Consider the following 22,945-nt stretch of genomic DNA (forward strand, 5'->3'; position numbering starts at 1 on the left):
TTCTCCGTTGTCGAGCAGAGCTTGGATGTCATCGGTGGCTGCAATCAGGGCCGTCTCGGTGCTGGGGTTGGCCCGGAAGCCAGACTGCGAGGGGTCGAGGGATCCGTTCGTCTCGAGGAAGGCGGCCAGCTGCTTGTTGACGGTCTTCTCGATGACTTTTGCAGGAAACGGGAGCAGCGAGATGGGGTGGTAGTTCTTGAGGTCGGTGGGGTCGGCTGATGGCTTCTTGAGTAGGGCGCTGAGTTCGGCGTGCTTCCAGCTCTCCGGGAAGGTAGCGGTGTTGAAGGAGGTGTTGATGATGTCCCGCAGGTGGGGTGCGATGACAGCGTCGGCCTTGTTGAAGACGTGGTGAGGGCAGGGGTCGGTCGGAGACCCGGAGTGGATGGAGTTCATCCTGCGGACAGTGTCTTCGGTGCTGATCGGGGTCCAGGCACGGAGGGTGGTGGTGGGGGGCGGTGGTTTGGTCGTGGCGTGCGTCGGTTGAGTGCTGAAGCTGTTGTGTATGTCCGCGATCTTGTTGTGGAAGTAGGAGGCAAGGGAGTTGCAGAGGTCTTGCGAAGGGGTGATGTCGTTGTTTCCGGCGTTGGGGTTGGAGAGCTCTTTGACGATGTTGAAGAGTTCCTTGCTGTTGTGTGCGTTGTTGTCCAGTCGTTCCTTGAATGCGGTTTTCTTGGTGGCGTGGATGAGTTGGTGGTGCTTTCGGGTGGCGAGCTTGAGGGCAGCCATGTTGTCCGGAGTTGGGTCTCTGCGCCAGGTTCTCTCGAAGGCTCGGCAGTTCTTCTTGGAGCTCTTGAGTACGTCGGTGAACCATGGGGCCTTCTTGCTGCCCGGTCTGCTAGGCGGGGTCCTCGAGGGGGGCGAGGTCGTCTGCGCAGTCGATGATCCACTTCGTGAGGTTGGTGGCCGCCTGGCTTGAGTTCGTTGTGCTGGTGGGGGGGTTCATGCTCAGGGAGGTCGCGAGCTGGTCGCTGTGATCTTGTTCCAGCTTCTGCGTGCAACCTGTTGCTGGTGGATCGTGGTCCTTCTAAAGCTGAAGTGGACGCAGCTGCGGTCCGTCCAGTGGAGTCCGGTGGCGTGGCTGAAGGCGATGTCCTTGCAGGATGAGAAGACGGGGTCGAGTGTGTGTCCAGCGTAGTGGGTGGGGGTGGTCACCAGCTGCTTGAGACCGAGGTTGGCGAGGTTGTCCAGCAGGGTGGTGGTGTTGCGGTCGTCGTTCTCCAGGTGGAAGTTGAGATCACCGAGGAGGATGTAGTCAGCGGAGCAGAGGGCGTGCGGGCTGATGGAAGTCGGCGATGTCTTCGCTGAATTGTGTGCGTGGTCCCGGGGGTCTGTAGATGAGGGTGCCTCTGAGGGTGGTCTTGGGATTGATGTGGACCTGGAAGTGCAGGTGCTCGGCCGGTGCGAGGGTGTCGTCAGTGTTGGTCCGACGACACCCTCCAACATGCAATTGTGGCTGTACCTCGTCTAGGACGGCCCCTCACCATTGTTTGTCATGGCATCGTAAGCAAGGGTGGTTCGCTGTCATTTCTGGTGTCTTTTATGCCCTTGATGTCCATAGATGCCCGGATTTTTGGCGGATTACATTCCCAGCCGGCAGAGCTACGCTAGTGCGCAGCCATCTTGCTGTGGGCTCAACAGCGCCCACCCCAGTCTAATGTTACCATAGCCATGGCATGGTTAGTAGCAACACTGTCAGCCGTGGTGACTGGATAAGATATTCCAATCAGGTATTGCTCTGGGGAAACCAGTGTGTCTCTCACCATGGTGACACTGGCACCTGTTTCCCTCAGAGCTTCTATTCTAGTCCCATTTATCCAGGGGTATTGTAAATACTTCCTTAAGTTGGGAGGCCACACAACTAAAGTGGCAAACTCAACTTAACCCTCAGTGTGCTTCGGTGTGAACTCTGATTTGCTCTGGGCACACTGTTGTTCCCATCTGGAGATTGGCTACACCCGTACTAACTGGAGGAGGACTAGGGGAGTTCTTGTTAGGACAAGTAGCATATCCAGTTAAGTGTCCCAACTTCTTACAGTTGAAACACCAGGCCTCCTAGAGATCAAAGTTATTCCCTTTGTAACTACCATTGGAATTGGAAGGGTTGTGGAACCAACCTCCCTGAGCAGGCTTTTGGGGCCCTTTAGAAGACTGGCGTTTTGTCTTTGGGGGTCTCACCCCCTTTCCCCAGTAGAGGTTTGGTAACCCCTTTCTTTTGGTCACCCCAGAGGTTGTTTTTATTACCCTAGTCTTGGCCCAGTGGTCTGCCTTCTTTCCCAATTCTTGGGGCAAAATTAGACCTAGGTCTACCAGATGTTGATGCAACTTCTCATTAGTGCAATCACTCAAAATATGTTCTTGCATGCAAAAGATTGTAAAGTCCATTGAAGTCATGCACATTATTCCCAATTAACCCTCCATCTAGTGTCTTAACTGAGTATCTACAAAGTCAATCCAGGGCTGGTTTGGGGTTTTGCGAGTCCCCCGGGAATCTAATGCTATATTTCTCAGTTATGAGTCCAAAGCTCTCAATCAGAGTGTTTTTCATGAGGTCATACGACCCAGCATCTTTCCCTCTAAGGGTCAGTAGTTTGTCCCTGCAGTTACCAGTGAACAGTTCCTAAAGGAGTGCTCCCCAGTATGACTTCCTCACTTTTCTCATTTCACAGGCTTTCCAAAAAGCTGTGAACCAAATGGTGATGTCTTCACCTTCCGCAAATTTGGGGACAATCCCTTTGGGGTTTGGGGATCATAAGATTGCTCTCTGTCCCTAGTTAGTATGTTGCTGCCACCATTGATGGGAGCTAAGCCCATCTCTGCTCTTTCTTTTTCTACAAAGTAAAAGGGTTCTAAGTTGTCATCACCCCCTCCATCCTCTACCCCTTTTAAGAGGTCTTCATCTTGCTCAGAGAGGTGGTCCTACGCATACCCTATCAAAAGCTCCTGTTTGGAGGGATGGGACACCATGGTAATGTTTACGGAGAGATCTTAACTCCTTAAATTCTAAGTAGAGATAAGGGTTAAAGTTGAGCTCCTCAACCATGTTCTTTATGTCATTGGTGGTATTTTCACTAATAGGTGGGTTCTTGTTAAGAGACATTCTACAAAAAATTCTTATCCTCTTACCCATAACTATAGCGATTTTTTATTTTTCTAAAATTCAAAAGGGACTTACCCAAGGTCCTATCAAGGCTTTTAGTAATTTTGAAAAATTTGTCAATTTAAAAATTCAGAATTCTAAAAACAATTTAAGAGTTCTGTTGCGGGATCAGATGCTGACCAAGTCCGCCCAACAAATGCAAAGTTGTAGACCCCACTGTTGATCCACCAATGTAGGAAGCTGGCTCTGAATATAATATACCAAAGTCAGGTATAGAGTCCAGTGGTACCCCAAATGTAGGCAGAGGCTAAAGTAGATAATACCTTACTCTCTATTTGTGATAGTTTGGGGGAACAGCAAGGCTTTATCAGAGGGTAGTGTTAAGCATTTATTGTACAGAGTCAGGCAAGAAATGTCACAGACTCAAAGACTGAACTCAGACCAATTTTGTTTGTATAAAAATATTATTTAGTTGTATTTTATTTCCTAGAACCAAGCCATGCCTGGTACAGGTAAGTGTAATAATATGTTGCAAGAATAATGCAGTTTAAATACAGTTTGAATGCATTTGAATGCAATTGGATTGGTTACAGGTAATTCATTGTTTCATAAAACAATTGGAATTACTTTTTAGCTACTTTTTAGATTACTTTGAACGTTACTTTTCAGATTACTTTTTTTACTTAGTGGGATATGCCTAGATATCACACTGGGCCATTTCCTGGAAAAAAAAAAGTAAATCAGTTTTTGAACATTTGCAGTTTCATACAAACCAACTCCCCACTTAGAACAATTTTCACAAGAAAGCAGTCAATGCAGTCCTAGGGGAGAAAACAATGTTATCGACTTAACATTAAGTACTTTTGGATTTGGTTTTGTGGGGTTAGAACTAGAGTTCCCCCAGTGTCAAAGCACGCTCAGCGGCACTAGGGCAGCCGGGTGCAGAGTGCTGAGGCCCAATGTTATCCAATGGGGGGTACGGGACCTCCGATTGGTGGCTGCTCAAGAGAAGGCCACCAGGTTGTGGGAGCAAAGCTCATGGACATAGGCTCAGGGCAAATGGGGAACTGATTTAGCACACAAGGTGCACCCACAGTGGCACAGGGGCGGTGCACGGTGCTGTTTTGGCATCGGTGCCCTGTTGTTTTCAATGTGATTCTCCGGTTGCAACAAACACTGCAGGCTCGCAGATGAAGATCTTCTGTAGGCGACCTCCGGTTGGAGAGATAAGTTGGGATGTTTTTTGGGATCCCGGGACACCGCTGATTGGGTTACCTATCAGATTCTTCTTACCAGCTCTGGTCTGGGGGGAAAGGGTGTGGGGGGGGACTGCAGTCATCGGTTGGTGACTTGAGGTATGTCTGGGATCTGCACATCCCAGGGCAGGATCACCGAGGAGGCCTCCTTATGTTGTTGGGCCACTTGAACTCGGGCCGTGGGCATCAGGTGCAGAGTGGAGCAGACTCACGGATTTGGCTAGAACCAGAGTCTGTGGGTGAGCAAATTCGGTGCTCATGGGAGACAAAGTTTGGTTTGGGACGGCAGGGCAGGTCCTCTGGGTTCTTGGGGGCTGCTGGCTGCAAGACACACCGGGATTTCACTGGAGTATGACGAGGTCAGGACACGCCGGTAGGGATGGGGCCAAGTCAGCAGGTGTCCTCCTCTTCTTCTTCTCTCTTGTTGTCTGAGGAGGCAAGGTTCAGGGTTGCCCCTAAATACTAAATTTAGGGGCATTACAGGTAGGTACAGGTCGGGACCAAAGGGTCCCTTCCTCGGGGTGGAGACACCCCCTATTATGTAGCCATCCAGTGGAAGGTGTCACAAGCCTCATACTGGTTGGCTAGGTCCCCCCATCTTCAAGATGGCGGGGACAGAGTTGTGCTTCACCTCGCCTCCCCCTCCTAACTTGGTTTTCCCGACGATTTTCCTGCCCAAAGTGGGGCCAGAGCCGGTGGGGGCCAATTGCTGGGAGCAACAAATGGCTGGGGTAGCTCATAAAGGCGGCAAACCTTTGAAGCCTCCCATTCATGGACCCAGCCCATCCTGGGGGAGGAGGCTTAGCACCTCATCCCAGGGTGTGCTTTGTTTGAGTACTATGAGAGCGGCAGGCTCCCGACCCAGTGGTCCAGTGGTCTGGTGGTGGCAGCTAGCATGCAGCGATTCAGCCAGGACACTAGAGTTAGGTCGTTTTTCATGGGGACATCTCTAAGATGTTTATTTTTCATTAAATCCCAAACTGGCATCAGTGTGCGGTTAATGTGCTGAGAACCTGGATACCAAACTTCCCAGTTTTTAGTAAAGCCATTATGGTGCTGTGGAGTTTGTAATGACAAACTCCCAGACCATATACTCTTTATGGCACTATTGCACTTACAATGTCTAAGAATGGACTTAGACACTGTAGGGGTACAGGGCTCATGCACCTGTACCCTCACCACTGATATAGTGCACCCAGCTAGTGAGGTTGCTTACCTATGCCAGGGCAGTAGATTGTAGGCATGGCACAGGAGTGTGCCATGTCGACTCTTAACTTTGCTCTGCACCAAAACACGCAGCATGCAATGGCAGTGTATGTGTGTGAAGGTACAGGGCATCCAAGGGTGGTACAATAAGTGCTGCAGCCCTTAGAGGCCTTCCCTGGTCACAGTGCCCTTGGTACCTATGGTACCTTTTACAAAGGACTTACATGTGGCCACAGAGTTGTCAATAGGAATTTGCAACAGTACCATTTAGGGATACAACATTGTCCCTGGGTTCCTGGTTGGCAGGAACCCAGAGCACACTCAGTCTAAGTGCACCAACATTTGTCAAAAAGTGGGGGGGGGGGCAACCATGCAAAAAGGGGCCCTTTCCTACACAAACCAATATAATCAACAAAAAGACGAAAAAGTTACTTACCTTCAGTAATGCTCTTTCTGGCAGAGAATCTGTCTAACCGCACCATCCTTCCCTTTTAAATATTCCCCAGGCATCAGATTGGATTCGAAACCTTTTCATAGTACCTCTTCGTGCCGGAAGGTGGCTCTGTGCAAGTCTGCACTGGCGCTGCTTTAATACGGAAATTATGTACGGGCCTTTAAGGTGCCACTCCTGTGCACTGACGTCAGTTGCTTTCGAGACTACTCATGCCGCCAGATATGGGCCCCAAAAGCAAATCAAGATATCAGTGTGCAGATTCCGAGACGTGGGACCTTATTAAAGGATAGAACCAAACAGGGAGGATTGGTTAGGAATCTGCAGCTAGATAAGAGTCTCTACTAGAAAGAGTGTTACCGAAATGAAGTAACTTGTTCTTCTGATAGAGTCTTCTAGCAGCATATTCCTCACCTTTTGAATACGTACCAAAACAGTAACTAAGGGCGGAGGGCGGTGGATGGACACAAACCATAAAGTCCAGCAGGATCAAGCAAGCAAAGTGCTCTTCTCAGCTGACTTGGCAGTCCAGACAATAGTGTTTCAGGAACATATGAAGGGACATCCACAAGCTGCTGGGCAGATGTCAAAGACAGGAACGCTGCAAGCTAAAACAGTGGTAGCAGCTTAGGCCCTAGTGGAATAGGCATGCAGTCTTTCCGGGGGCGGTGGCTGCGCTGCGTAACAAATCTTATTGCAGAGCACAATCCACCATGAGATTGTACACTTATGCACAGCATTGCCTTTTTTCGCTCCAGCGAACCCCATAAATAGCTGATTTGTCTTATCGATGTAGAAGCTGAGCACTCTCTTAAGGTTCATGTAATGGAGCCTCTCCTCCTCCTTAGAAGGGTGAGGAAGAGAACAGAATGCCAGCAGAGTGATGGGTTGGCTGACGTGGAATGGAGTCACATCGTTTAAGAGAAAGGATGCCCTAGTAAGCAGAACCAGCCTATCAGGGAAGACGGTGGTGTATGGAGGATGAACACAAAGCCTGATACTCACTTACACTCTGTGCTGAAGTGATGAAAACCAGGAACACAGTTTTGATGGTGAGAAGCTGTAAAGGACACCAACAGAGCAGCTCAAGCGGAGTATACATATCGGATACATAAGTTCAAGATTGAGGTCCCATTAAGGCATCACAAACAGGACGCAGGGAACATATGTTGCTGCCCTTCGAAAATTGCTTCACAATAGGTGATTTAAATAAAGACAGCTATCAGGCAACTGTAAGAAAGCCGAACGGGCCTAAAGATAACCATTAACTGTGCCCAGGACAAGGCCTTGCCAGGCAAGAGACAGCACAAATATTAAAACATCAGACAGTTTGGCCTGATTGGGGTTAATCTGGAGAGCACCGGACCAAACAAACAAATACATTCCAAAGAAAAGCGTATAAAGTGTTCATCAAAGGATGCCCTGCTGCCAAGATGACGTCAACCAGCTACAGAGAAAGGTCAAAGGTGTTCAGCGGTCACCGCTCATTCTCCACATACTGGAGATTGCGAAGGCAGGGGTGCGAGCTCAAACTTTCTATGGTAACAGAAGATCCTCCCAGAGGAGCAGCCTGATCGGAGGGCAGATGCTCATGTCAACAAGTTCTGGATACCATTCTCTCCGTGCCCAGTCTGGAGTCACTAGAATGACTTGGGCCCGGTATGTCTGACCTTCTTGAGAACTTAGGGAAAGACTGGTATCAAAAGAAAGGCATTCAGAAGCCTGGACTTCCACTCTAAGAAGAAACTTCAACATGCAGAAATTAAGACATTGCGCATTCTCAGCAGTGGCGAATAAATCAAAACAAGGTTCTCCCCATTTGTGGAAGAGACTTTGAGCAAAATCCTGGTTTAAATGCCACTCATGCTCTGCTAAGCGCCAATGGCCGAGTTTGTCCGCCTTGGCGTTCAGTGAGCCCACAAGGCGGTTCACCACCAGGAAGATACCTTAGAGATTCACCCATTTCCAGAGACGAAAATGCCACCTGGCACAGGTCGTGAACCCCCACACCGCCATGTTTGCTACAGTACCACATGGCAGTGGTGTTATCCATGAGCACCTGTACCAGACTCCCCTTGATGGATGGCAGGAAGGCTTTCAGTGCCATATAGATGGCCCTCTGCACCAGAAGACTGATATGGAGCTGGGGATGCACTGCAGACCAGAGGCCTCTGATCTCCACCTTTCCTAGATCGCCGCCCAACCCAGAGTTGATACATCGGTCATTAGTGTCCGTTCTGGGTGGGGAAATGAGAGGGGTCAGTCACTAAACCAATTGTGGTCCAGTAGCCAAAACTGCATATTTTTTGCAGTCGACTCTAAAATCTGGAAGGGGACAGAGAGGTCCCCTTGATATTGGACCAACTGGGATTTCAGATCCCATTGCATAGCCCACATATTCCAGCTGGCATGCTCGACCAGCAGGATGCAAAAAGCTCATCAGTCTCAGAGTCTACCTCACTGAAATCCAGGACCAAGGCTGAAAGATCGGTATCATAGCCTAAATGTCCTAGAAAATCTTCACCAGAGGAAGGCATGAAACCAAACCATGTCCAGAATAGCTTCTGTGAAAGAGAGCATCTAAGGAGTCAGGTGTGACTTTGGCACTTTGACACTGACTGAACCCCAAAGATGATAGGAGGTTCGCTGTTGTCTGGAGGAGGTTGACACCTGCCTGGGGCGAGCCTGCCTTCAACAGCCGGTCATGGAGGTAGTCAGAAGGCTGGCATCCATGATATATGAAGGTGTGCTGCCACCACCACCATACAGTATCGCGAACACTCGAGGGACGCTGTTGAGACCAAAGGGGAGCACAGTGAAGTGATAATGCTCCTCTCCCACCACAACCGGCAGGTAGTGCTAATGAGCCGGTAGGACTGGAATATGGAAATACGCATCCTGTAGTTCCAATGCCACCATCCACTCAGTCTCCAGGGTCAAGGGCAGGCAAGACTTGAGCTAGGCTGAGCATTTTGAACTACTTCTTGCAGAGGAAAAAATTGAGAGGGCACAGATTTAGAATAGGCCGAAGACCTCAGATCTTTTTGGGCACCATAAAGTAGCAGGAATAACAAACATATCCTACTTCTGGTGCCGGCACCCTCCTGATAGTTTGTTTAGCAAAAAGTGTTTGCACCTCCTGCTGCAAAATGGAGAGATGGTCCTCCGTCAGTTACTGAGCAGATGCTGGAAGGTGCGTCAGGGATGAAGAAAGGGTATGGCATAGCCTTTGAGAACAATTTGGAGGACCCACCTGTCCAATGCGATCGCTTGGCAGCTGTGAGAAAATGCCCTCTTTCTGCATGGTTGCCCCCACTTTTGCTGAATTCCTGATGTGCGTTGACTGAGTGTGCCCTGGGCTCCTGCTAATCAGGTACCCAGGGCCCATATTCTTTCCCTAAAACTGCATTGAAGCCTAAACCCAATTGGCATCTCTGGCCACAGGTCAGCCCCAGGTAAATGGTACCACAGGTACCCAGAGCACTGTGACCAGAGAAGGCCTCTAAGGGCTGCAGCACTTATTGTGCCACCTTTAGGGGTCCTGTACCATTACACTCACACACTGACTTTGCAGGCTGCATGTTTTGGTGCAGAACAAAGTGAAGAGTCGACATGGCACATACTTGTGTGCCATGCCTACAACCCACTGCCCTGGCATAGGTCAGTCACCACTCTAGCTGGGTGCACTATACCGGTGGTGAGGGTGAAGGTGCATGAGCCCTGTACCCCTACAGCGTCTAAGTCCATTCTTAGAAATTGTAAGTGCAGTGCTGCCATTAAGGTGCTGGGAGTTTGTCGAACAAGTTACTTACCTTCGGTAACGATATATCTGTAAGAAACAGTAGTTAGTATTAGATTCCTTACCTTAGAATATCCCCAGGCGTCAGTCTGGATCCGGATACTTTTGCGTAGCAGTACCCCTGCGCGTCGGTAAGCGTCGTCTGCAGCCGTCCCCTGCGGCTCGGCGTCGGTCGTCGGCGTCGTGCGCCGTGATGACGTCGCTGGAGTATATAGACGCGGCCTCCGCGAGCTGACGTCAGTTCTTTGCACGCAGCTTTTCCGCGCCAGAACACGCAGAGCCATGTGAGAACCAACACTGGTGCCATTCGAAACTAGGGCCCTGAAAGGGATGCCCTTAACCCTAGGTATCAGTTCGCAGAACGGGGAGGATGGGTGGGGCGGTAAGGAATCTAATACTAACTACTGTTTCTTACAGATATATCGTTACCGAAGGTAAGTAACTTGTTCATCTGAAAGAAACAGGTTAGTATTAGATTCCTTACCTTAGAATAGATACCCCAGCAATACCAACCCCGGTGGTGGGTCTGCGAACCAATACAATCCTACACCAGAAAGTCCTGGAGGACAGAACGGCCAAAGAAGCCATCCCTCCGGACTTGACTGTCCAGGCAGTAGTGCCTCGCAAAGGTGAGCAGCGAGGCCCACGTAGCCGCCTGGCAAATGTCCAGCAAGGGGACTCCCCGGCCCAGGGCAGTAGTAGCCGCCGGGTCCGAGTGGAATGGGCCCTCAGCCCAACAGGAGGCTCCTTCCGAACCAAAGAGTAGCACGCTTTGATGCACAGAACGACCCATCGAGAGATGGTCCGTTTATGTACCGCCCGTCCCTTCTTCGCACCCACGTAGCCAACAAACAGTTGGTCATCCACCCGGAACTGGCGTGTGCGATCCATATAAAATGAAAGCGCATGTTTTGGGTCCAGACGGTGGAGCCGCTCTTCATCCTTTGAAGGATGCGGAGGCGGGAAGAAGGAAGGGAGGGTGATGGACTGCCCGATGTGAAAAGCAGAGACTACTTTGGGCAGGAAAGAAGGTCTTGTTCTCAGAACCAACTTGTCTGGATGAATGGACAGGAAAGAAGGTTTGACAGAAAGAGCCTGGAGCTCACTCACTCTCCTGGCAGAGGTGATGGCAACCAGGAAGGCCGTCTTTAAAGTCAGGAGACGGAGAGGACAGGAATGAAGTTGCTCAAACGGAGCACACATCAAGAAGGTTAGAACCAGGTTCAAGTCCCACTGAGGCATCACAAACGGAACAGGTGGATACATGTGCGTGATGCCCTTCAAGAATCTTGTTACAATGGGGGACTTGAACAAAGAAGGTTGATCAGGCAGCCTAAGAAAGGCCGAAAGGGCAGAGAGGTAGCCCTTGATAGTGCCCAGAGCAGAGCCCTGCTGGGCAAGAGAAAGAAGGAAGAGAAGAACCTCAGAAAGAGGGGCAGAGAGAGGATCCACAGCCTTTGCTGTGCACCATGCCACAAACTTGTTCCACCGACAGGCGTATACCGATTTCGTGGAGGAACGCCTGGCTGCCAGAATTACATCACAGACTTCAGGAGGCAAGTCAAATGGCCTCAACTGTCGCCGCTCAATCTCCACGCATGGAGGTGGAGGCTGGACAGGTTCGGGTGGAAGACCGTCCCCTGCTGCTGCGACAGAAGGTCCTCCTGAAGGGGCAGGCGGATCGGGGGACCGACTGACATGCTGAGTAGCTCGGGATACCAGTACCTTCGAGCCCAGTCCGGAGCCACAAGGACGACTTGGGCCCGGTCGCGCCTGATCTTCTTCAGCACTCTGGGCAGAAGTGGTATAGGCGGAAAGGCGTATAACAGACCGCAACTCCACTCGCGCCGAAAGGCGTCGCCGTGCGAGTGCCGTCTTGGAAACTCCAACGCGCAGAACTGGTGACATTGCGCGTTCTCTTCTGTGGCGAATAGATCTAACCAAGGCTCTCCCCATTGCCGAAAGAGGCCTTGGCCACGTCCGAGTTCAGACGCCATTCGTGATCCATCGAGCACCGACGGCTGAGTTCGTCCGCCCTGGCGTTCAGAGAACCTGCCAGGTGTTGAACCGTCAGAGTCACGCCCTGACGTTCCAGCCATTGCCAGAGGCGCAGAGCCTCCTGGCAAAGGGTCCCCGACCCCACCCCGCCCTGCTTGTTGCAGTACCACATGGCGGTGGTGTTATCCGTGAACACCTGCACTACACTCCCGTTGACAAAGGGGAGGAATGCTTTCAGTGCCAAACGAATCGCCCGCAGCTCCAACAGGTTTATATGGAGCCGGGACTCCGCCGGAGACCAGATGCCTCTGATCTCTGCCTCTCCCAGGTGGCCTCCCCAGCCCTGGAGGGACGCGTCCGTCACAACAACGTGCTCCGGTTGGGGAAGGGAGAGGGATCTGCCTCTGACCCAATCGCGGTCCGTAAGCCACCACTGCAGTTGTCTTGCAGTGCCCTCTGAGATCAAGACATGGTCGGACAGGTTGCCCTGATGCTGGGCCCACTGAAACTTCAGGTCCCACTGCAGAGCCCGCATCCGCCACCCGGCGTGATGCACCAGAAAGATGCAGGAAGCCATCAGCCCCAGCAGCAGCAGCGTCAACCTGACCCAAACCCGGGATAACGGCTGAAAGATGGGAATCAAAGCCTGTATATCCTGGACTCGCCGTTCCGGAGGATAGACCCGAAACTGCGCCGAGTCGAGAACCGCTCCGATGAAAAGGAGCTTTTGAGAGGGACACAGGTGTGATTTCGGCACATTGATGGAGAACCCCAGGCCGTGCAGGAGGTCTGCCGTGATCTGAAGGTGGTGGACGACTGTCTGGGGCGAGCCCGCCTTCAACAACCAGTCGTCTAGATAGGGGAAGAATGAAACCCCCAATCTGCGCAGATGAGCTGCGACCACCGCCATCACCTTGGTGAACACCAGTGGGGCGCTGGTAAGGCCGAAGGGGAGCACGGTAAACTGAAAGTGCTCGTGGCCTACCGTGAACCGCAGGTAACGCCGGCAGGACGGGGATGTGAAAATACGCATCCTGCAAGTCCAACGCTACCATCCAGTCTTGCGGGTCGAGAGCAGCCAAGACCTGAGCCAAAGTCAACATCTTGAACTTCTCCTTCCGGAGGAAGCCGTTGACGCTCCTTAGATCCAAGATAGGACGTAGGCCCCCTTTGTCCTTCTTGGGCACCAGAAAGTAGTGGGAATAGCAACCACGTCCTACTTCTGGCCCAGGAACGCGCTCGATGGCCCCCTTGGCCAAGAGGGCCGTAACTTCCTCCTGCAGAAGTGTCAAGTGGTCCCCCGACACACGGTGGTTCTGCGGTGGCATGGCTGGAGGAGTGGTCTCGAAGGGGAGGGAGTAGCCCCTTCGGACGAGCTGCAGCACCCACCTGTCCGATGTTATCGTGCGCCAGTGGGAGAGGTGATGGCGAATCCTGCCACCCACCGGCGTCACATGGGCCTGAAAGCACGGACTAGGAGGATTTAGTGGCGGATGCTGCGGGGGGAGGTGTGGTCTGACCTCGCCGCTGTCCCCGACCGCCACCCCGGCGGTTTCCACGGCCGCCACCGCGTTGATAAGTCTGTTGCGGCGCGTGGCTGGCAGCACGTGTGGGACCGCCCCTTCCTTGGCCACGAAAGGAGCAAAACGAACCAGTTTGCTGGCGCTGGGTCGAGAGACCCAAGGACTTGGCCGTGACTCTGGAGTCCTTGAAGCTCTCTAGCGCGTGGTCCGCTTTGTCGCCAAACAGGCGACTGCCATCAAACGGCATGTCTATCAATGCATTCTGGACATCTGCCGAGAAGTTGGCGGATCTCAGCCAGGCGTGGCGACGAATCGCCACCGTCGTGGACATCGCTCTGCCCAGTGAGTCGGTCGTATCAAGACCACACCTGATGGAGTATCTTGCTGCGTCTCGGCCTTCAATCATAGCCTTGCCGAGCTTAGCCCGTACCTCCGGCGGGCATTCAGGCAGCAGGTCCGCGACCGTATCCCACAGAGAGTGGGTGTAGCGGCCCAAGAGACACGCGGTGTTGCAAGACCGCAGTCCCAGACTCAAGGACGAAAAGACCTTTTTGCCATACTGGTCGTACCTCTTAAGATTCCCTGTCGGGCGGGGCCGACGGGAATGCGGTTTGGGAAGTGGAGGCCTGGATCACCAGACTCTCAGGGGTGTGATGGGTGGACAGAAACTTGGGGTCGTCCGAACACGGACGGTGGCGTCTGGCCACGTTCCTGTCAACAGGCGAACCTGAAGCGGGCCTGGACCACGTGCCCATAAGAACGTCAGTTAAGGCCTCGTTGAACGGCAGCAGTGGCTCCTGTGGGCATGACTGCGGTTTGAGGACCTCAGTGAGGATGTTAGTCCTCACGGCCGCGACGGGGAGCACAAGGTTTAGGGCCTTGGCAGCCCTCATCAACACCACTGAATAAGCTGCCCCCTCCTCCGAAGCCACGGTAGGAGGCGAGACAAAGCCAGGGTTGGGGGAGTCGTCCAGACCACTGGCGTCACCCAAGTCACACGTCCAGTCCACGTCGTACTGACACTCGCGTGTCAGAGGGTCCTCAGACCCCTCCCACTCCTCTCCGTAATCTACATCTTCACCATATTCGGAATCAACAATGTAGACCGGCTCCTCGGGGTTCACAGGCACCATCGGCGAAAAAAGAAGAACTGACGTCAGCGCGCGGAGGCGGCGTCTATATACTCCCTTTTCTGAATCGTTTTTGGCCACTATAGGTGTGGCAGGGTATACTCAGACATGAGTCCCTTTCTCACTGCACCATCAGGATTCAAGCAAGCCGGGCCGAAGACGGCTGAAATGCCAGAAACCGGTCCCCGGTAGCTTGTCTCCTTTCGGGTGAAGAATTGGCTTGGTAGTTTAGTCTGCCCTGTTCCCATGATGCACTGGGCCAGGGACAGACTGATTTGCATATAGCCAGGTTCTGAGCTGGGATGGTGCAGTGAGATAAATAACGGTGATGGATCAAGCCCTGATCTTTGGACTCGGTAAGAGTGGTCTGCTTAATTCAGACACTCTGTTCATCACCACCCCCTTTTCTGAATCGTCTATATACTCCAGCGACGTCATCACGGCACACGACGCCGACGACGGACGCGGAGCCGCAGGGGACGCCTGCAGACGACGCCTACCGACGCGCAGGGGTACTGCTACGCAAAAGTTTGCGGATCCAGACTGACGCCTGGGGATATTCTAAGGTAAGGAATCTAATACTAACCTGTTTCTTTCAGATATTACGAACTCCACAGTCCATAATGGCTACACTGAAAACTGAGAAGTTCGGTATCAAACTTCTCAGCACATCATTAAACCCACACTTATGCCAGTGTGGGATTTAAGGAAAAACGCACACAGAGGGCATCTTAGAGATGCCCCCTAAAAGCTAACCTACCACTAGTGTCCAGGCTGAGTGGCTGCTCTGAGCTGCCACCACCAGACAAGTTTCAGGACCCCTGGGTCGAGAGCCTGCTACTCTTAAGGGCCTGAAACACATCCTGGGACGAGGTGCCAAGCCTCCTCCCCCAGGATGGGCAGGATTCACGAAGGGGAAGCTTCAAAGGCTTGCCGCCTTTGTGAGCTTCCCCAGGCTGCTTGCTACTCTCAGCAACTGGTCCCCACTGGTTCTGACCCCCACTTTGGGTGGGAGAACCAGCAGTAAAAACAAGTGAGGAAGAGAGGTGTGCCCACCTCTGCCAACTCTAAATCTCAGGTGGGGGAGGCGAGGTGAAGCACAGCTCTCAGGCCATGCCATCTTGCAGATGGGGGAGTCAGCCAACGAGGGACAGGCTCATGCCCATGCCCCACTCCCACTGGAGGGTGACATAATAGGGGGTGTACCCACCTGAGGGAAGGGATCCATAGGCCCCTACCTTTTAACAACCTGTAACAACCCTAAATCTAGTATTTAGGGGCACCCCTGAACCTTGCTTCCTCAGACAAGAAGAAACTACAAGAAGAAGGACCGAACAGCTATGCAGCTAACAAGAGGAAGACACCCACTGACTTGGCCCCAGCCCTACCGGCCTGTCTCCACCTCAACCTGCTCCTGTGAAATCCCGGTGTGTCCTGCAGTCAGCAACTCCGAAAACCCCAGAGGACCTGCCTGCCTTCAACCACAAAGACTTTGTCTCCAGTGAACACCGGATTTGTTTATCTGCAACTCTGGCCCTTGCCAGAAACTGCGAATCCGCATCACTCTGCACTCGTTGTCCACGGCCCGAGCTCAAGTGGACAAACACCACGAGGAGGTCACCCCAGCGATCCTGACCCGAGATCTGGCGACCCCTGACCTGCCTCAAGCCTCCAGTGGACGCCTGCTGCCTAAATCCAGAAGCCCCCCCCCCCAACAACGACCAGGAGCTGGTAAGACGATCTGACCCCAAAAGGCACCCCTGCACCCGACGCCCCAAAGCCTTGGGTGCCCAAACCGACGGTACCAAACTAACCCCTAACTTCCCAACTTACCTCTCAAAGTGGTGGTCACACCCAGAAGACCTTCGTCCCCAAGCCTCCTGTGCCTTTGCAAACCGGAGGTTCCCCATTGAAAACAACAGGGTGCCCGGCGTTGAAACAGCACCCTGCACCCGGCCGCCCTAGTGCTGCTGAGGGTGCACCTTAGGTGCCACTTTGTGTCCCCATTTGCCCTGAGCTATAGTCCAGGAGCTTTGCTCCCTCAACCAAGTGGCCTGCTCGTCAGCAGCCACCAACCGTAGGCCCCCTGTCCACATTGGATAACATTGGGCCCCAGCACTCTGCACCCGGCCGCCCTAGTGCCGCTGAGGGTGTAACAAGAGTGCATCCTTGACCCTGGGGGACCCCTGAGTCTACCCCCAGAACCTCAACTCCCACTACCAAATACTTACCTTTAAACCAATTATACTATTTTCCTCGATAGGATAACATTGGACTGTTTTTCTTGGAACAGTTTCAAAGTGTGGAGTTTGATAACCTAAAGAAATTCTTTAAAATTGTACTAACTAACAAAAACGATTTTACTTACCTCTTTACAGGAAACGTCCCAGAGTAGTATGCAGGTATGAGTAAGAAAAGTAATCTTAAAAGTAACTTACCTGTCATTTTACAGAAAAGCCCATTCAAGTCTACGTACTGTATTTACAAAGTATTGCATTTCTCTGAAACCATACTGTAAGTCAAAACAAAGTGCATATACTATGACAAATCCAAACTGTATTACAACTGCATTTTAACTGTAAAGTACTTATCACTTACCTGTGCCAGGCTTGATTGGTTCTAGAAAATAAAATAACTAAAAGTATATTTGTATACAAAAACAATTGGTCTGAAGTTCAGTCTTTGAGTGTGTGAATACATTTGCTGACTGAGTGTGTACAACAAATGCTTAACACTGTCCTCTGATACTGCCTTACTGCTCGACCACACTACCACAAATAGAGAGTGACGTGCTATCTAACCTTACCTCTGCCTATCTTTGGGGTTCCACTGGACTCTGTGCACACTATAGATTGGTATAGTATGTACAGAGCCAGCTTAAGCAGTCCAGATAGAATCTGTGGATCCAACCTCCAAACAGTTGGCTGTGTCTTGTAAAAGTGGCTTTGCAGATGTGGCTGGTGGAGGGGTGGGGGGGAATTGATAGCATTAGTTCAGCTAGTGGTAGCTTGCATCATAAGACACTCTGGAGAAGGGTGCTCAGAGACAAAAGCCGGTCGCCCAGGGCAGGTTGCCTGGCAGTTTGAGGTTAACTGGAGAGCTGATGCATGGTTTAGCCGAGGCCCTTTTGAGGTCTCACTGAAGGGGAAGACAGGCTCGAAAGCAGTCCAACCAGACTGCAAAACATCGGTCAGCATGTTTGTTTTGACCTCCATAGTGGGAAGTTAAAGACTGAGGATTTCGGCTGCCCTAAGCATGACCATGGAATAGAAGGCAGACTCTTCTGTGTCAGGGCCGGGAGGGGAGAAAAGGGCAAACGCTGGAGAGGGGTTTAGCCCATTAGCATCTTCCTCATACAAATTGTCATCAACAAAGGGCTGAGCAAACTCATCATACTGATCAAGAACGTTGTTGGATTTTGTGGGAAAAAGAGAGTATAAGGAGCGTTGCCCACCTGGTGGTAAGGCAAGAACAGAAACCTCCATCGGATTCAGTTGGGGTGTCGGTTGAATTTGTACCGGTATCGTGTCGGAAAGGACATTTGGCGCCACCTCTCTGGGTGACGAAGTCAGAACTCACATCGATGTGTCCGGGCCTGGTTTAAGTAAGAGTGCAGAGGATGGCGTCAGTACTGAAGCGGAGAACAGAATCGGCACAGAGGGTCCAGTTGGTGCAGAGGACGAACCCGCCGGCAATAATCCAGTTGTTAGACACCCAGGCTCAATGGGGCCTGAAGGCACACCAAAGGGAGTTGGTAAGGGAGCGAAGAGCCGAGGAATGACGCAGCCATACTCTTCAATTTGGCACAGTGTAACGGAAGGCACCGGAACTCAGGTTCTGCAGGAACCAGCTGCAGAGTAGGATCTGAAGTTGCTCAACTTCAGAAACGGGAAAAGGACCGCTGAAGCTGTCCACGTACTTCGTCAGAGACCTATGAATGGCACGGTGTAGAGCTTTGCTTCAACTTTTATATTTCTTATTCTTAACTAAGAGCTTTGGAGCAAGGCAAAGACCAGCCTCAAGAGCAACTCCATCGAATTCGGTAGCGGAACAAGCTTTTGACTTGGAGCAATCCTGGCGATTGTGTTGGTGATGAAAAATTTCACCTCACGTTCCCCGAGGGCTTTCGGGATCATCAACACTCAGCCCCAGCATGTCGTGGCCTGACCCCAGGCATCACAAGCAAACCTGTGGGGGATCCTTTTGCAACAGTCCTTACAGGGCTTAAAACCCTTTAGTCTTAAGGCATGTCATCCCTTGCTCACTGTGTAAAACGTGGGTAAATAGCTGACAAAAAGCAGGTGAGGAATCTGCAGCTTGAATTCTCTTTCTGAAATGAAAAGCACTTCTGTGAAACACATTTTACAAGTCATACATAGACAGTTTGCATGAGAGCAGAGTTCACAGATAGAAATTACATCATAGGTCAAAAAACTAACCTTGAAAGCTTTAGGTGTTACATAGCTGTATTTTCCTGACCACATTTGTTTGATGTGCTCTGCGTATGATTTAGCTATTTCACCTCGCATTCCTAAAGGATTATCAAAGTTTAGCTCATCCTGGTATTTGTCATTTAGAAAATATTCAGTGAGAGGAGGGGTGTTGCTTAAACACTGAAGAAAGAAACAGATGTATTAATGTACAGAGCCATAGTTTTAATCAGTCCATTACTTTTACATACACATGAAAACTGTCAATTCTGTAATTCTCGGATGAAGAAATAACTAAGTCTTTCATCTTTAGGGATGCTCAGCATTGGTTAGCATGTATCTTAGAAATATTTGGTTTACAGTCAAAAGTGATCTATTGCTAATCACCATATTACATCTGTAAAATGGAATGGTAATCAATCAGTGCAATCTAATGTAATGCAGTTATGCTACAATTACATATAAGCAAGAAGGAAAGCACCACATCAATAAACTGGTGATGAGTAGACAGACTCCATCCCATGCTCGATCCAACCCCTCCCAAATTATTTCCCACTACATTGCTTCACTATAATACTTTTTCACAGGACAAATGGGATGTACTGGACCCCCATCTTTGTTCAAGACTGTTTTTAAGCAAACGAATAACAAAATGTAACCCAGTTCCTAAATAAAAACATAATTGTACCAAGCATATATGCTAGGGAAAGATTAAAGGTAACTTCATTCGATATGTATTTATCAACTGGCTTTGTTAATCCACAAACTAGGTTTAAAGCTGGGTGACAATTTATTCCTAAGAGAACACAGTAATAACAAACAACACATATGTCAACTGCACTCAGCTCCCAACACTTACCTGAATTGCCGAGTTCATGAAGCATGTGTTTCCCAAATTACTGAGCCCACATAGACCAGGCTGCTCATTGTGCCTCCCAGGCTCTAAGTAATCATAATTCTTATAGGCAGGGTATGAAGGGAGGCTGTAGCTGGAATTTTTCACACTGCAGGAACAAGAAGAAGTGCTTACACCATTGTAGGAATATTCTTGTGGATACAGGCAGTTATAATGAAACACATTTCTCAATCGATTTAATCAAATCCATTCCACTAATTTGGAAGTGGCAACAGATGATTCAATGACCATAATGGAGGAGGAAATTGTGTATCCCTTTCTTTGTTTATTAATCAGCAGCTCCAACAAAACATAAAAGCAGACTCAAACTACATTTCCCAGCAAACACTGAACATTAGATAAATCAAACAACCAATTCCGTAGTGGCCAAGATTAGAACTCAAATGAGCTTACCCACTTTTATTTATTCCCTGCTCAGCACATGAGTATACTTTTTCTTTCAGTCATGACTTGCTAGGTTGGCTTTGTTACACTACGTAATAGTGCTAGCCAGGTACTAATGAAAGCCAAACACCTCGATTCTCTTGATGACTGAAATAATGTACTGTTCTATTATACAGTGTTTAATATGAATTTAATTGCTTGATCGGCGTACCTCTGTGCGGATCGTTGGGTAGTCACCAAGATTGTGGTGTGTGTGTGAGAATGGCTCAGTTCCTAATGAGTGTGTGATGCTTTCTCTCTCTCTCTTTAGGTTTTGGAGGTACAGTGCAAGTCTGGGTCGTCTGTGTCGATGGATCCTTCTTTTTAAGTTTTGCCACTAGGAGGAATAGTCGCAGGCGCTTCAGTTAGTTGTGGAGCCGCACGAGAATAAACAGGCACGGGTGGCGGGATGACACCTCACGGATCGAAGTGTGCCTGATATATGAAGTCTGTAAGCACAGAAACCTTGAGAGTTTTTAGGTCCAGCCTAGGCAGCGCTTTCGCTGTCTCTTCGAGGTATGCTGTATTTAGTTTTTGGACTTAGATCCTGCCCATAGGCTTGCTATTTGCTGGTTGCATTGTTACTCTTGTACTCTTTCTTTCTATTTGTTTATGGGATGCATTTGTCATGTCTTATGTAGTGTTTATCCCTCCCTGAGAGCAGGGACCAAGTACAATCTGTTAATTTTGAGCTCACTGATATTTTCAGTCGCTAGAGCGCAGACAGCCTGGAAATCTGTGCCTTTTATCAGTACAGGCCGCTCTTTATGTTTCAGAGCACCTTTTAGTTTATCAGCACGGTCCCCGTCTCACGACCGCCGCACTTATCCACTTTTAGGTGTTATGCATGCTGGACTGCCTAATTATTCAATTAACCCCTTTGGCTCTAGAGCCCGTTGAATTTAGCTGAATGTAGCCCTCTTCTCTCAACGGGAGGGTGCATGCTTTGAGTGGGTCACAGAATAGGCAACTGCTTCTCGGTTGCTTATCTGACCACTCACCCTTGTTTCCTTTACTAGTGAGTGAAACTTTCTGGTGTCTCAGTTGGCGAACTAATTTAATATACCCTCTTACCCAAATCATTCCACCAGTTTATCCCATTTTTTCTGCTTCTTTCTTCGTTTATTGTCGATATGACATTTGTAGTCTCGGGCACCAGACAGAGATAGTTATATTTAAGATTAGGAAAGGGGAATTGCGTTCCACGGTGTGGGCCCGCTCTATCCCACAATGCAACGGTTCATAAGAAAATGGAACATGACCCGTTATATCGCCAATGCAATTTCGCTTCCTGTAGTCCAGGAGTCACCACTGCTACCAGCAAAAGGGTGTTGTTTTATCTATGATCCTCTACTTACAGGCTCCATGGGGATGGATTACAAGGCTTCATTCTGTCATGAACAAAAGAACAGCATTTTATTAAACTATGTTTTAATTTGACAGTTTGTTACAATTACAGCTCAGGAAGGAGAAACAGGTTAGCTTATAGGTATGATGCATATTGTGTTGTGACGTTGTGCTTATGCTCCGTTATCTATTTTTATGTGATATTTTGTGGACCATGCTTGATACTTGGATGCTATGTGTGGCACACTGTTACAAATAGATGCAGCCTGCCAGTTATAGAAGAAAATAAATTACTGTGTTATTGAGGGACAGGCCCTCGGATGAGCAGATCTTTCACGCCGTCACAGCCAGGGCACTGCTAACATATTTCAAAATCCTTCCCAAGCCAAAAATATTTGATAGCGTGCATCTTTGCATATCTGCAAAGTACATTAATAAAGTATTCCAGAACACATGCCTATTGTTTAATAGCATTGTTACACAATTATATCACGATATAATGAGCTTATAAGGACACAAGGTTTGTGCCCTTCCATTTCAGCTCCTTGGCAGCAGTTTCAAGATATAAGTTGATTGTTGCTAAAATGGATGCAATTTCTAATATTTATGTGTTTCCATGGACTCCATTGCTTGATTTTGCTTGCGCAAAAGTGCTATTCTAAGTGTCACACATTTGGTTGTTGAATATCACTCATAAGTACACTGATGAAAATGTCACACATATGCAATCTGAAACCTTGGCAGCTATGATATCAAACTTCCAGTGCAGCAGGAACCATAGGATGTAATCTCCAAGGGCCTGCCTGGTGGGTTTCTAATTCAATTGGGTTTGTCCTTTAATCTTGTTAACTTTTGCCACACAGCACCATACCGGAGATGCAGTGCTGTGTGGCTAAAAATAATTGGCAAAGCCAATAAGTCACAAAGGCGAGACCTACTGGCTTTACCAATGTTTGTTCTTCCCAGCTATACAGTAGCAGTCCTTGCGGACAGGAGAGCTATCGGATTTCGTGCCCAGCACCTCAGGGTCTACTGTTTATATCCAGTGACCCATTTAGGGTAACCTTGGCAATGTGTGGCTTGTTGTCCAAGGACCTGTACTGTTTAGGCATTAAATTCTGCTGAATTAAAAAAAAAAAACACACAATGAGATGATGGACGGAGCGCTGAAACTTTTAAGACACTCACCCCCAGTAACAGATCTGGGTTAAATCATCATCATTCTTTAGCTCACTTTGCCACCCCAGTTCAGACACAGCTATATGCAAATCAGTCTTGACCCTGTGCCTCATGGGAACAGTCCAGCCCGAACTGCCAAGCCATGTCTTCCCTGGACCGGAAACAAGCATTCTGGGACCAGTTTCGGGCT

At 49.8% G+C, this 22,945-nt stretch overlaps 1 protein-coding gene across 6 annotated transcripts in view; it reads right to left on the bottom strand.

Annotated features, from left to right (window-relative positions):
• USP15 (ubiquitin specific peptidase 15) overlaps window positions 1–22,945 on the bottom strand; it is an 829,830-nt gene that overhangs the window by 517,664 nt on the left and 289,221 nt on the right. For all 6 annotated transcript variants that reach the window (XM_086919102.1, XM_086919100.1, XM_086919101.1 and 3 more), the window contains 2 exons: window positions 19,750–19,894; window positions 18,900–19,073 (listed from right to left, as the gene is read on the bottom strand). In XM_086919102.1, the coding sequence (XP_086775228.1) occupies window positions 18,900–19,073; window positions 19,750–19,894 (319 nt within the window). The remainder of the gene's footprint in view (window positions 1–18,899; window positions 19,074–19,749; window positions 19,895–22,945) is intronic.

The sequence above is a fragment of the Lissotriton vulgaris genome, chromosome 1_1 (assembly GCF_964263255.1).
Source record: "Lissotriton vulgaris chromosome 1_1, aLisVul1.2, whole genome shotgun sequence".
NCBI classification, from domain to species: domain Eukaryota; kingdom Metazoa; phylum Chordata; class Amphibia; order Caudata; family Salamandridae; genus Lissotriton; species Lissotriton vulgaris.